Raw genomic sequence first — 12,977 nt, 5'->3', positions numbered from 1 at the left:
AAACAGAAGTCCAGTCTATTTAATATTCCCTCAGAGGAAAATCCTACCATCGCATGAATTAGTTTGACGAACATCACTGCACTCATTCTAAGACACGTATATCTTTCTTCAGGTAAAGAGTCCAAAACTTCACACAATGCTCCAAGTGTAGACTGACCAAGGCTCTATATAATTGCAGTAAGACATCATTACTCCTGAACGCAACCTTTCTTGTAATAAAGAGCAACATATTATTTTCCTTCTTCATTTCATGTTAATTTACTGTGTTTCATAAACAAAGACACCCAAGACCCTTTGAAGTTCAACACTTACCAGCCTCTCAACATTTAAGACAAACTTTACATTTCTGTTTTTCTAAGTGCTTATAAATATTCTGTTATCATTTCTTTATTATAGATTTTTGGATTTTCCCTAAAACTGATGCCATATTAACAAGTCTGCCGTTCCCTCTTTTGCCTTTCTCTTTTTTTAAAAGGTGGTTACATTTGCCACCTTCCAATCTGCAGGAATCTTTCAGAATCAGTAAAGGTTTGGAAGATGCATCAATGCATTGATGACCTCCACAGTCACCTCTTTGAATATTGTGGGATATAAGTCATCAGGCCAAGGAGATTTATTTACTTTCAGTTACATTAATTTCTCCAGCAATTTTAGCAACAATTAATGTCTTTCCTGTTTATCCCAGTTGCTGAATTTTTTATTTTTTTCTCACAGATTTTTGTATTTTATTCTTTGAAGATAGACACAGTTTTTTTTTCAGTTTCTCATTGTTTCTGTAACGGTCTTGATTCTTCTAATTGCTTGTGATGGATCCATATTTCTTTTGGCTAATCTTTTCCTTTTAAAAACACCAACAGAAGCGTTTACAGCATGTTCCTCACTAGTTGACTCACATAGTCAATTTTCTCTTTCTGAATCTTTCACTTTGTTGTCCTTAGCAGAATTCTAAAATGCTCCCAGTCCAAAAATATCAGCCTCTTATTTTGATCAAATACAATTCTTGATTACTTAATTTAGCCACAGCCAGAACACTTGCTCAGTTTATTTCATCAACATTATTTATTGGTTCTTTAAATGTTATCCATTGGTCTTTTAATGTAGTTTTCCAATCCAATTGTAAATTTGCACTTCCCCCTCCCCACCCCATAGCTCCATATTATGGAGTTGTATGTTTAGATTTTGTTTAGATTTAAAAACTCTACCTCAGAATTTTTCCCAGAAAGATTGTCATTGTACCAATGAGGATGGGAGTTGCATGTCAGCCTCAAGATGGCGTCCTAACATAGCTGACTCCTTGGGAACTATTGTGGAAATTGAAACCTTGGATGAGGAATTACCCAGTGTCTGAAATTCTCTTAAGAAGTTCCCAACTCTGAGTTACAGTTGAAAACTTCAAATGGTTCCAACTAACTCAAAATTAATGGTTAATCATGAAATGTTAGAGCAATTAAACCCATCATTAGGGATTGAGGCTTTTTCAAGAATGTTTCTTTGCTTCTATAATTCCTGTTGTTTCCTTCTCACAGTCAAGTTGGTGATGACACGGGCTCTGATGATCACTGCGGACATCTTGGCTGGATTCGCCTTCATCATCCTTATCCTCGGGCTGGACTGCACCAAATTCCTCAAGGATAATCCCGCCATTAAACTGAAGATATGTGTTATGGCAGGAATTACCTTGCTGCTAGGAGGTAATTGTTTGGTCTGTTTCGGACCAGGAGCCTAATTACATTCCAGGACGAGAGGGAAACAAAAAAGTTTCATATTTCTATGGTGTTCAGCCTTAGAATGTGCAAGCAATAATGTATACTTAAAGTGTAGGCATGGTTAAAATATAAAAATTCAGTTCAATAAGAGTATGCGTCCCACATTTGGGTATGACCCCTAACGGGGCTACCAGCCAAATCTTTCATGTGTGTGAGTTCCAAAAGAACATTGCCTGCTGTGGAGTTCCAATCATGTGCTTGTATCTTGTGGCTCCTTTAAGTTTTTCATAATTTTCAATAGTGAGCATGGCCTAAACTGCCAATTCTGTCTGTCTCATTGATATCCGAAAAAACCTTAAAGGAAGGGTGGAAGTGATGGATTAAAAAGCTTTCATTTTTACCACACTCACAAGTCTCCCAACCCTCTCAATCCTACCACCACTCCACTTTCTCTATTATCCTCCCCTCCAGATTTCAAACCATAACCTAGATCTCACATGTCAGCACTACTACAACTCTTTAACATGTGTGGTCTCACCAAATTCCAAGCATCAAAATCAGATCACATTTATTAGTTATTATTGGGCTGTTCGTGTGAGCTAGCTAGACTAGCATTTATTTTCAATCCTTAGTTGCCCTTGAGGAGATGATCATGAGCTGCCATCTTGATCAACTTCAGTCGATTTCATGTAAATACCTCCAGAATGCCCTTAGGGAGGCAGTGCCAGGAGTTTGACCCAATGGCACTGAAGGAATGACAATTTCTTTCCAAATTAAGATGGAGAGTGGTTTGGTGGGGAATATTTCTCATATGGGGAGCAGGAAAATCGATGTTTTGGACAAAAACCCTTCATCAGGAATCCTGATGAAGGACTTTTGCCCAAAACATCAATTTTCCTCCTCGGATGCTGCCTGACCTGCTGTGCTTTTCTAGCACCACTCTAATCTAGACTCTGACCTCCAGCATCTGCAGTCCTCACTATTGCCTAACATTTCTCATATCCATTGCCCTTGTCCTTCTTGATGGTAGTGGTCATAGTATGGAAGGAACCTTGTTGAATTTCTGCACAGTGATTTGGAGATGACACACACTGCAGCTACTGAGCATTGGTGATGGAGTGGATGTTTGTGGATACTGCACTAATCAAGTGGGCCACTTTCAAAATGGGTCATCCAAGTGTCATTAAACATGGAGTAGGGCTGACTTATCAGCCAAAGGGGCATGGCTCATAGTAATCAGAAGATCTCATTGCCATGTTTCGCCTGGTGTCATGAGACTTCATGGGATTGGAAGTCAATGTTGAGATCTCCCTGAATAACTCCCTCCTCATTAAATGCCACTGTGCCACACATCTGCTAGGTCTGCCAATGGGGCAGGATATACCCAAGGAAGATGATGGTATTATCTGAGACACTGTGTGAAAAGTATGATTCCATGAGTATGACTATGTCAGCTTGTTGCTTAACTTGTCTGTGAGACAGCCTTCCTAATATTAACAGTAGACCATAGATGTAAGAAGAGATTTACAGAGTTGACCGGGCTGTATTTGCTGCTGTTATTTGTGGTGCTTAAGACAGCCTAGCTTCATTATTTTGATGTGACGTATAGAAGGTCGATAGAACTGAATGGCTTGTCAGTCCATTTCAGAGTGCAAAGTAGTCAGGCAGGAGGCTGAAAGAACACAGCAAGCCAGGCAGCATCAGGAGGTGGAGAAATCAATGCTTCGGGTGTAACCCTTCTTCAGGACTGGGGGTAGGTGTAGGGGGAGATGCAGACAAAGAGGGTGGCAGGGGCAGGGTGGTGAAGACAGGCAGAGGATATGACGTGGTTTGTCAATGGGAGGAATGAATCCAGTAGGTGGCTGGGAAGGGTGGAAGGGAGGGGGAGGGGCTGGGTAGGGAATTGGGGGATGAAAAGGGAGGTTACTTGAAATTAGAAAAATCAATGCTGAGTCCTACAGACTGTAGGCTGCCCAGGCAGAAGATGAGATGTTGCTCCTCCAATTTGTGGTGCCGTTCATTGTGGCAATGGAGGAGGTCAAGGGTGGTCATTTTGGAACGGGAGTGAGAATGGGAATTAAAATGGCCGGTGACTGGGAGGTCCGGTCGGCCACTGCGGGCCTGGCTGAGAAGCTTGGTAAACCATTCTCTAAGTTTACGTTTGGTCATAATCATAATCCACCAGTCCTGCACAGTCCAGTTCTACCTGCTCCCAAAGATCCATAAGCACAACTATCCCGAATGACCCATCGTCTCAGCATTCTCCTGCACCACTGAACTCACCCCATCCTACCTCGACTCCATCCTCTCCCCCTTATTTCAGGCACATCCCAGCTACATCAGTGACACCAACCACACCTTCCATCTCTTCAGTAGCTTTCAGTTGCCTGGCCCCCAGTATTTTTTCATTACTTTGATCGTGCAGTCCTTATATGCATCCATACTCCACAAGGATGGCCTCCAGGCTCTCTACTTCTTTCTCTCTAATGGACTCATCCAGTCTTCCTCCACCAATACCCTCCTCTGCCTCACCAAACTGGTCCTCACCCTTCATACCGTTCCTTGAACTCCTCCCATTTCCTCCAAAGCCCAGTGGGCCCCAGCTACGCCTATTGGCTATATAGAACATCCCTCTTCAGTACCTACACATGCACTGTGTACCAACTATTCTGGCTTTACATTGAGTGCAGCATCCTGCACCCAGGCTGAACTGGAGCAGTTCATCGACTTTGCCCACAATTTCCTCCCTGCCCTCAAATTCACTTGGTCCATCTCAGACACCTCTCTCCCTTTTCTTGACCTCTCCATTTCCATCTCGGGTGACAGTCTCCAGATAGACATTTATTACAAACCCACAGACTCCCATAACTACCTGGATTACACCTCCTCCCACCCAGTATCCTGCAAGAACTCCATCTAATTCTCCCAATTCCTCCGCCTTCACTGCATCTGCTCGGACGAGGAGACATTACATTCCCAAGCATCCCAGATGTCCATCTATTTCAAACAACGTGTGTTTCCTCCCTCTGCCATCCAGACAGCCCTTCACTGTACCACCTTCATTCCCCGTTCCACTGCTCTAAACCCCACTGCCCGCCTCCAAACACAATAAAAACAAAGCCTCCCCGATCCTCATCTACCACCCAACCAGTCTCCGCATCCAAAGCATCATCCTTAAACACTTCCGCCAACTCCAGCTAACCCCACAACCAAGAACATCTTCCCCTCCCCAATCCTCTCTGTCTTCCTCAAGGACTGTTCCCTTCGACAGTCCTTGGTTTGTGCCACTCTCCACACCAACCCCGCTGAACCTCAGGTACCTTTCCCTACAACCAGAAAAGATGAAAAACCTACCATACATCACTCTCCTCACATCCATCCAGAGCACCCAACAGTCCTTCCAAGTGAGACAGAAGTTCACCTGCCTCTTTTCCAGGTATTCCAATGTGGTCTTCTCTACACTGGGGAGACCAAATGTAAACTTGGGGAACAATTCACTGAGTATCTCAGCTGGACCTCCCAGTCACCGGCCATTTTAATCCCCTTTCCCTTCCATTTGCAACATGACCATCCTTGGCCTCCTCCATTGCCACAACTCCCAGAGGAGTCAACATTGAGTTCTCCAATTTCAAATAACCTTCCTTTCCATCTCCTGAATCCCTTCCCAGCACCTCCCCCTGCCTTCCACTCCTCCCAGCCACCTTCCGGATTTGTTCCTCCCACTGACCAACCAGGTTGTACCCTCTGCCTGTCTTCACCTATCCTCACCTCACCACCCTGCCCCCGCCTCCCACTTTATCTGCAGCTCCCCCTTACACTCACCCCCAGTCCTGAAGAAGGGTTACACCAAAATTGCCAACTTCTCCACCTCCTGATGCTGTCTGGCTTGCTGTATTCTTCCAGCCTCCTGCTTGTCTACTTTGGAACCCAGCACCTGCACGGTTTTTGTCTCATTTCGGAGTGCAGGCAAGAGTCAAGCACATTGCTGGGAGGCCAGGGCAGGTAAAAACAGCAGATTTCCTTCCCCATAAGACCAGAAGATGTAGGATCAGAAGTAGACCAATCGGCTTTTCAAATGCATTCTACCATTCAATGAGGCTGAGCATGATCTGATAATCCTCAACTCCACATTACTGCCTTGTAACCCTTGATTTCCTTACTGATTAAAAGTGTTTGTCACCTACTTTTGAATAAACTGAATAAGTCAGCCTCAACAATCCTCTACAGTAAAGATTTGTCTAGATTCACTACCTGCTAAGAGAAGAAATTTCTTTTTATTTGTCTGAGGTTAGGCCCTCTGCACCTAGACTCTCCAAAACATTCCCAAATCTATCCAATCAAGTGCCCTATGAATCATATGTTTCAATAGGTTTTCTCTCATTCCCTTAAACTCCAATGATAGCTCAACCTACACAAACTCTCTTCACAAGCCAATACCTCCATATCTCGGATCAACTTGATGAACTTTCTCAGGAGTACCCTCAATGCCAGTACATCTTCTATTAGACAAGGGGAACGAAGACTGTTCAAGGATTCCAGGTGTGATCGAATTAGTTTCTTGCATATTTTTAACAAGACATCCCTATGCTTATCCTCCATGCTCTTTGAAATAAAGGCCAACATTCAATTAGCTTTCCCTATTACCTGCTGATCTTTGATGCAAGATTTTTATGGTGCAAGAATAGCTCTAAATCCCTCTGTGCTGCATCATTCTGCTGTCTTTATCCATTAAAATAATATTCAGCTCCTCTACACTTCTTGCCAAAGTTTGACTTATGTTTTGTCTTATTGTATTCCACACACAAAGCTTCTGCCCATTCATATTGCCTATTTATATCCCTCTGCAGACCCCTTGTGTCATCTTCATTGCTTGACTTCCCCTGTATTTTTGTAGCCTCTACAGTGAACTAGGTAGGATGCCACAACAGTTGTTTCATAGCTTCAGATTTGATTGATTCCACCATAGTGTGATTTAATCCCAGATCCCCATCAGGTCTCTGAATTATGAATCTACAAACAAAGCAACAACTCCATCACTTCTCCTGAGTTTGGGAAATGCTGCAATCAGATCTTACAAATCAGGAATGCGATAATAAATGGATAATCTGCTTTTGTTAAGTTGATTGAGGGATAAATATTGACCAGGGCTCTGGAGAGGGCTCGCTGCTCTTTTCCAAGATAGTGCTATGGGTTGTTGAGTGTCCTCTGGAATGGCCGAGCCAGTCACTCAGCTCAAGAGCAATCCGGGATGGACAACAAAGTGCTTCACCAAACAACACCCACATTCAATGAAATAATAAATTTTCACATAAGTCTCCAGATATCCACCTGTGAGAGAAGATGTACCATAAAATATCTAATGACAGTGACACTAATAATCCAGTACTGCACTGCTGTGACAGAACACAGGAACACAAGAAATAGGAGCAGGAGTAGATTACTCAATATGATCTTGACTGATCACACCATTGATGATGTGAGAAGGTTCCTGAACTAAAGCAGGAACACCAAGAGCAGATCCTGCTGACCTCATCACTTCAGGAAGTGAGGAAGGCTCCAGGGTTGGTCTGAATTCCACATTGACTGAGTTCTTGACCAAGTATGAAAATCACTACCTGTTTCTGTTTGTGGAATTACACCAGGACAATCTAGAACAGGCAATTGAAGAAGGGGGTGGACAGAGTTAGCTTGTCATTAACATACAAGAGGATTTTCAATTGACAGATGATTGTTCTGAACAGTGGCAGGTGAAGGAAGAGGCCTCTGGTGGCAGCGGCAGCAACACCAGGATGAGCCAGACACAGCTCCAGCCCAGCTCAGGGTCTCCCAGCAAGCAAGGAGAAGGTCCTAGGCTGCCTGTCAGGCTAGACCAAGGCACCAGGTCCACAGCTAGGCCTGGGTGCCTGCAAGAGGGGAAGTGGCTGTCTCGGCACAGTGTGGTGATCTCCTGGTGTGGCAGTCTTGTCGCAGCATGGAGGTCTCTTCCCTGGAGGCCTTCTTCATTTTGGCTTCCGGGTATTCCTGCGGCCAGGCAGGTGGTCTTGTCCAGGAGTGACATCTTGACCCAGCATGGCATCTTTTTCGGCAGAGACTTCAGGCCCACTATTCCAGCAGCCCAGTGTGGTGGTCACATCCCAGAAAGGCAGTCTCATCCCAACTGTGTCTTCAGAGTATTCCATCATTCCTTAATCAGCTTTCCCTGAGCCCAGGAACCGTTAACTGAATTGTAATAAATTTTGTCCTAATTTTACTTCTTTAAAGTTATAATGCATGATTTGAGCCATTGATGTGGGTGCTGTGGTGGGTGACTTATAAAACTACCATATAAAAGTACATGAGACAATAAATTTCTGTTCTATTCTATACTAAGACTTAAATCTTTTGACTCAGTGTATTGAGGTGGGTGAGAATGGGGTTTAATCAGATCAGTCATTGCAGAACAAACTCACAGGGCTGCGTGGTCTATTCCTTCAAATGTTGGTATGCATATGTGGCTCCAGACATACATTACATGATTAATAGTTAACTGCCTTCTGAACTGTGCAAGGAAGCCACTCATTCGTATCAAATCCACTGCCAATGGTTAGTGAAAGATGCCAATATCACATTCTCAGAGCAATGAGGGATACAACAGGAGTTTACATAAAACCTTTAACATCCCAAAGTACTGTGAAAGGTGACACCAAAGTATTTACGAGAGATCAGGACAAATGACCAAAAGGTTAGTTGTAAAGTTGAGAGGGAGATGTAAGGAGAATATTTCTGGCCGAGGCAGTTAAAAGCACAGACACCAGCAGCGTAGTGATTGAAATAACAATTTATAAATGGCAACGTTACCAGTGCTACCTATTTCCAGGAAAATGTAAGAGTGGTCAAGATGTCAGTTTATAGATACCTTCAACCAACCTGTCAAGGTCTCTTATGGTGTACCTCTGAACTAGATGGTATTTGAACCTAGACTTCCCTTATGCTGAGGTATAGACACTACAACTGCATCACTTGAGCCCTTGGTAGCATGTTGTGAAATGAGCAATATTAACACATTACTATTTCTCTAAATCCAACAGGAATTCCTGGGATGGTTGGCTCGGTTTTGTATGCTGTTGATGTGTATGTGGAGCGAACTACATTGGTCATTCAGAACATCTTCCTGGGCATCCAGTATCAGTGGGGCTGGTCTTGCTGGCTGGGCATGGCTGGATCAATGGGCTGCTTCCTCTCAGGGTCTATCCTTGCCTGCTGCCTCTACCCTTTTAAAGGTAGGAAGCTCTCCCTTATCTTTATCAATGGAATGTTATTCTGTCCACTGATGAAGTCGCTGAGACTTGTGCACCTCCTCTCTGTGCATTACCATGAGCTACCTAGCCTGGGGAAGTCAGAGTTGAGACCAGTTGTTAGAATTGTCATGGTGATGATGACAGGTTACATCATCTTTGTATGGTGGTTCTTGTGGCCCTACCCCTGAACCAAGAGGCGTAGATTCAGTGCCCCCCCCCAACCCCGTTCTAGAAGTGTGTAATAACCTTACTGAGCAGGTTGGTTTGGACAATATCTACAGAGGGCAGACACACATCATGTTCACTGGCACAGTGAACATTACAGAGGCTTGAGTGCAAAATCTCTGTGGAAAAACAAATTCATCTTTCTTGTGATAGAGGACTCTAATCATGTCCCTACTTCTGAGCTAGGAGGTTCAAACACCGCCTGCTCCAGAAGTGTGCCTGAACAGATTGATTAGAAAATATCTGAGTGTTATTGTGAGGGATCTGAGTGGTGCAGTGCTAGTGTCTCTATCTTCGAGTTAAATAACTTGAGTTCAAGTGCCACCTCCTCCAAGGTGTATAACATCCCCGAACAGGTTGATTTAGAAAATATTTTACTTCTTTATTAAAGAAATGGAGAATTTCCTGATTAGAAGTTTGGCAATGTGCTATCTCTTGATCTTGTTTCTGAACTTGATGACACCTCTTTGAATCTGATCATTAAACCGTTTCATGACACCTGGTGATTTCGGGCCTGGCATCAGAAAGCTTAAATTTTTAAATTAGTTATTTGGTTAAAAAAAAGGAGTGTTTCCTCCTCTCAGTTTGGGTTACACAGCCCTCGCTGCAGGATTCAACTCTATGGATTTATAGGACAAATAGGATTGAATAGCAAATATCAGCCTTGCCAATGAGGCCGAAGTTCTGAGAATTAGTTTTAAGACATATGAGAAAAGGAGTTGGATACAGTGAAATATAGGCACTGCAACAATCAAATCTTAGAGATTGCAGAGCTCTGAGATGCAGGATGGTCCAGGTGTCTTAATGCAAGAGTATTGAGGTTATGCTTCAGGCATTCAGAGCGCTAGTAAGACTAGATCTGAAGTACAGCACACAGTATCGGCCAAATTAACTAAGGAAGGATCCCTGCCTTGCAAACACACAGCTTCTTTTTGCGCCTTTATTTTCATCTTTACTACAAACCTAACCTTCCTTCACCATTATTAGCAACCCTTTTGTCTTTCACTCTGAATACCTTTACAAAATGTTCCAGTTGCATCCTCACCCTACAACCACATCATAGAATCATAGGGGTGTACAGCATGGAAATAGACCCTTCGGTCCAACCCGTCCATGCCAACCAGATATCCAAACCCAATCTAGTCCCGGCTGCCAGCACCCAGCCCATATCCCTCCAAACCCTTCCTATTCATATACCCATCCAAATGCCTTATAACTGTGGTATTGTATCAGCCTCCACCACTTCCTCTGGTAGCTCATTCTATACTCATACCACCCACTGCGTGAAAAAGTTGTCCCTTAGGTCTCTTTTATGTCTTTCCCCTCTCACCCTAAACCTATGCCCTCTAGTTCTGGACTCCCCGACCCCAGGGAAAAGACTTTGGCTATTTATCCTATCTGTGCCCCTCATAATTTCGTAACCCTCTATACGGTCACCCCTCAGCCTCCGATGCTCCAATGAAAAAGAGCTCCAGCCTGTTTAGCCTCTCCCTATAGCTCAAATCCTTTAACCCTGGCAACATCCTTGTAAATCTTTTCTGAACCCTTTCAGGTTTCAAGTTGCTAACCAGTCTCCCATGGGGAACCTTGTCGAACGCCTAACTAAACTTCAAATAGATCACATCTACCATTCTGCCCTCATCAATCCACTTTGTTACTTCTTCAAAGAACTCAATCAAGTTTGTGAGATATGATTTCCCACGTACAAAGCCATGTTGAATATCTCTCGTCAGTCCTTGCCTTTCTAAATACATGTACATCCAGTCCCTCAGGATTCCCTCCAACAACTTTCCCACCACTGAGGTCAGGCTCACTGGTCTATAGTTGCCTGGATTGGCCTTACCACCCTTCTTAAACAGTGGCACCATGTTAGCCAACCTCCAGTCTTCTGGCACCACACCTGTGACTATTGATGATACAAATATTCCAGCAAGAGACCCAGCAATCACTTCTCTAGCTTCAGACAGAGTTCGAGGGTACACTTGATCAGGTCCTGGGGATTTATCCACCTTTACGCATTTCAAGACATCCAGCACTTCCTCCTCTATAATCTGGACATTTTGCAAGATGTCACCATTTATTTCCCTACAGTCTATATCTTCCATATCCTTTTCCACAGTAAATACTGATGCAAAATACTCATTTAGTATCTCCCCCATTTTCTGTGGGTTCACATAAAGGCCGCCTTGCTGATCTTTGAGGAGCTCTATTCTCTTCCTGGTTACCCTTTTGTCCTTAATGTATTTGTAAAAACCCTAAACATTTTTCAAACATTTTCGAACCTCTTCCAGTTCTGAAGAATAATCATATTGGACTTGAAATGTTTCTCTGTCCATATGTTGCTACCAGATTTGCTATGCTTCCCCAGCAATTTCTGTTTTTATTTCAGATTTCCAGCATCCACAATATTTTGCTTCTATTAAAATAATGTAAATCTGTTGGAAGGTGTTTTGAGAAGATTTACCTGACTAATTCTGGATTGCCGTATAAGGATCGGCTGGACAGAGTAGGCTTGTATCCACAAGTTTAGAAGAGTAAGAAGTGACTTGATTGAAATAAATAAGATTTTGAGGGGTCCAGTCAGGGGAGATGTGAAGAGGAAATGTCATTTGATTGGAAAATGCCGAACTAAGGAACACTGTTTTCAAAATAAAGAATCATTATATGAAACAGAGACAAGATGAAATTATTTCTCATAGAGTCTTTGGATTCTCTCTTCCTGAAAAGACAGAAGTCACACAACACAAGGTTATAGTCCAACAGGTTTATTTGAAATCACAAGCTTTCGAAGCACAGCTCCTTTGTCGGGTGAAGACTGACACGTCACCTGACGAAGGAGCTGAGTTCCGAAAGCTTGTGATTTCAAATAAACCTGTTGGACTATAACCTGGTGTCATGTGACGTCTACCATTGTCCAGCCCAGTCCAACAAGGAGACTAAAGCAGCACACAGTACTCCAGGAGTGGTCTCACCAAGGCCCTTTACAATTGCAGCAAAACATTCCCACTCCTGTCCTCAAATCCTCTCACAATGAAAGTTGACAACCATTTGCCATCTTCGTCTCCTACTGTACCTGCATACTTAGTGTCCAAGGGCACCCAGATCTCAATACTCATCTCCTTTTCCCAACCTACCACTATTCAGTACTCTGTTCCTGCTTTCTCCCCCATTCCCTACCATCCCTTTAGCTATAAGAACTATATCAAGTTCCTCCTTGAATACATTCAATTGTTTGCCTCAACCACTTTCTGTGGCAGAGAATTCTGCCTTCCTGTTTTTGCTTCCGATGTGAATAACCACAATTCACCCACCCACTCAGCTTTGTACCTTCTGCAAACTTGATGTCCTCACATTTTCACAGAATTGCCCTCTTTATCTCTACAGATACAGGTTCCAGGAGGAATCATTTCATCTATCAACCTGGCAGGAGTGCCATTGGAAAGATGTATGCCATTGATTCACGGGTGTAGACAACCAAGAAGTTGCACATATCCCCAGCGGCTACAGGACTCGTCATCACACTTTCCAAATTACTACTGTGAGATTTTACATTCCAGTGGGATTTTTACACATCTGATACAAATTGAAGCTGAAGAAGAGGCCATTCAGTCCCACAGATCTCTACCAAAGCTTATTCTCCACATCAATTGCCCCCAAGCAAATCCCATTTCAATAAAGCAAAAGTCAGCAAGAGGTTTCACAATGCGTTTTCATTGATTACTGAGCACAGTGGGATGATGTGTCAGCAATAAACAGTCCTATTGTGTCA

General features: G+C 43.3%; 1 protein-coding gene across 1 annotated transcript in view; it reads left to right on the top strand.

The window, feature by feature from the left end:
* LOC132821482 (claudin-16-like) overlaps window positions 1–12,678 on the top strand; it is a 39,348-nt gene extending 26,670 nt beyond the window's left edge. Inside the window, exons 3-5 of the mRNA XM_060834075.1 lie at window positions 1,527–1,691; window positions 8,774–8,965; window positions 12,593–12,678. Coding sequence (XP_060690058.1) covers window positions 1,527–1,691; window positions 8,774–8,965; window positions 12,593–12,678 — 443 coding nt within the window. The remainder of the gene's footprint in view (window positions 1–1,526; window positions 1,692–8,773; window positions 8,966–12,592) is intronic.
* The last annotated feature ends 299 nt before the right edge of the window (window positions 12,679–12,977 follow it).

Source organism: Hemiscyllium ocellatum, chromosome 13 (assembly GCF_020745735.1).
Source record: "Hemiscyllium ocellatum isolate sHemOce1 chromosome 13, sHemOce1.pat.X.cur, whole genome shotgun sequence".
Taxonomy (NCBI): Eukaryota; Metazoa; Chordata; class Chondrichthyes; order Orectolobiformes; family Hemiscylliidae; genus Hemiscyllium; species Hemiscyllium ocellatum.
This window is presented reverse-complemented; position numbering and strand designations above follow the sequence as displayed.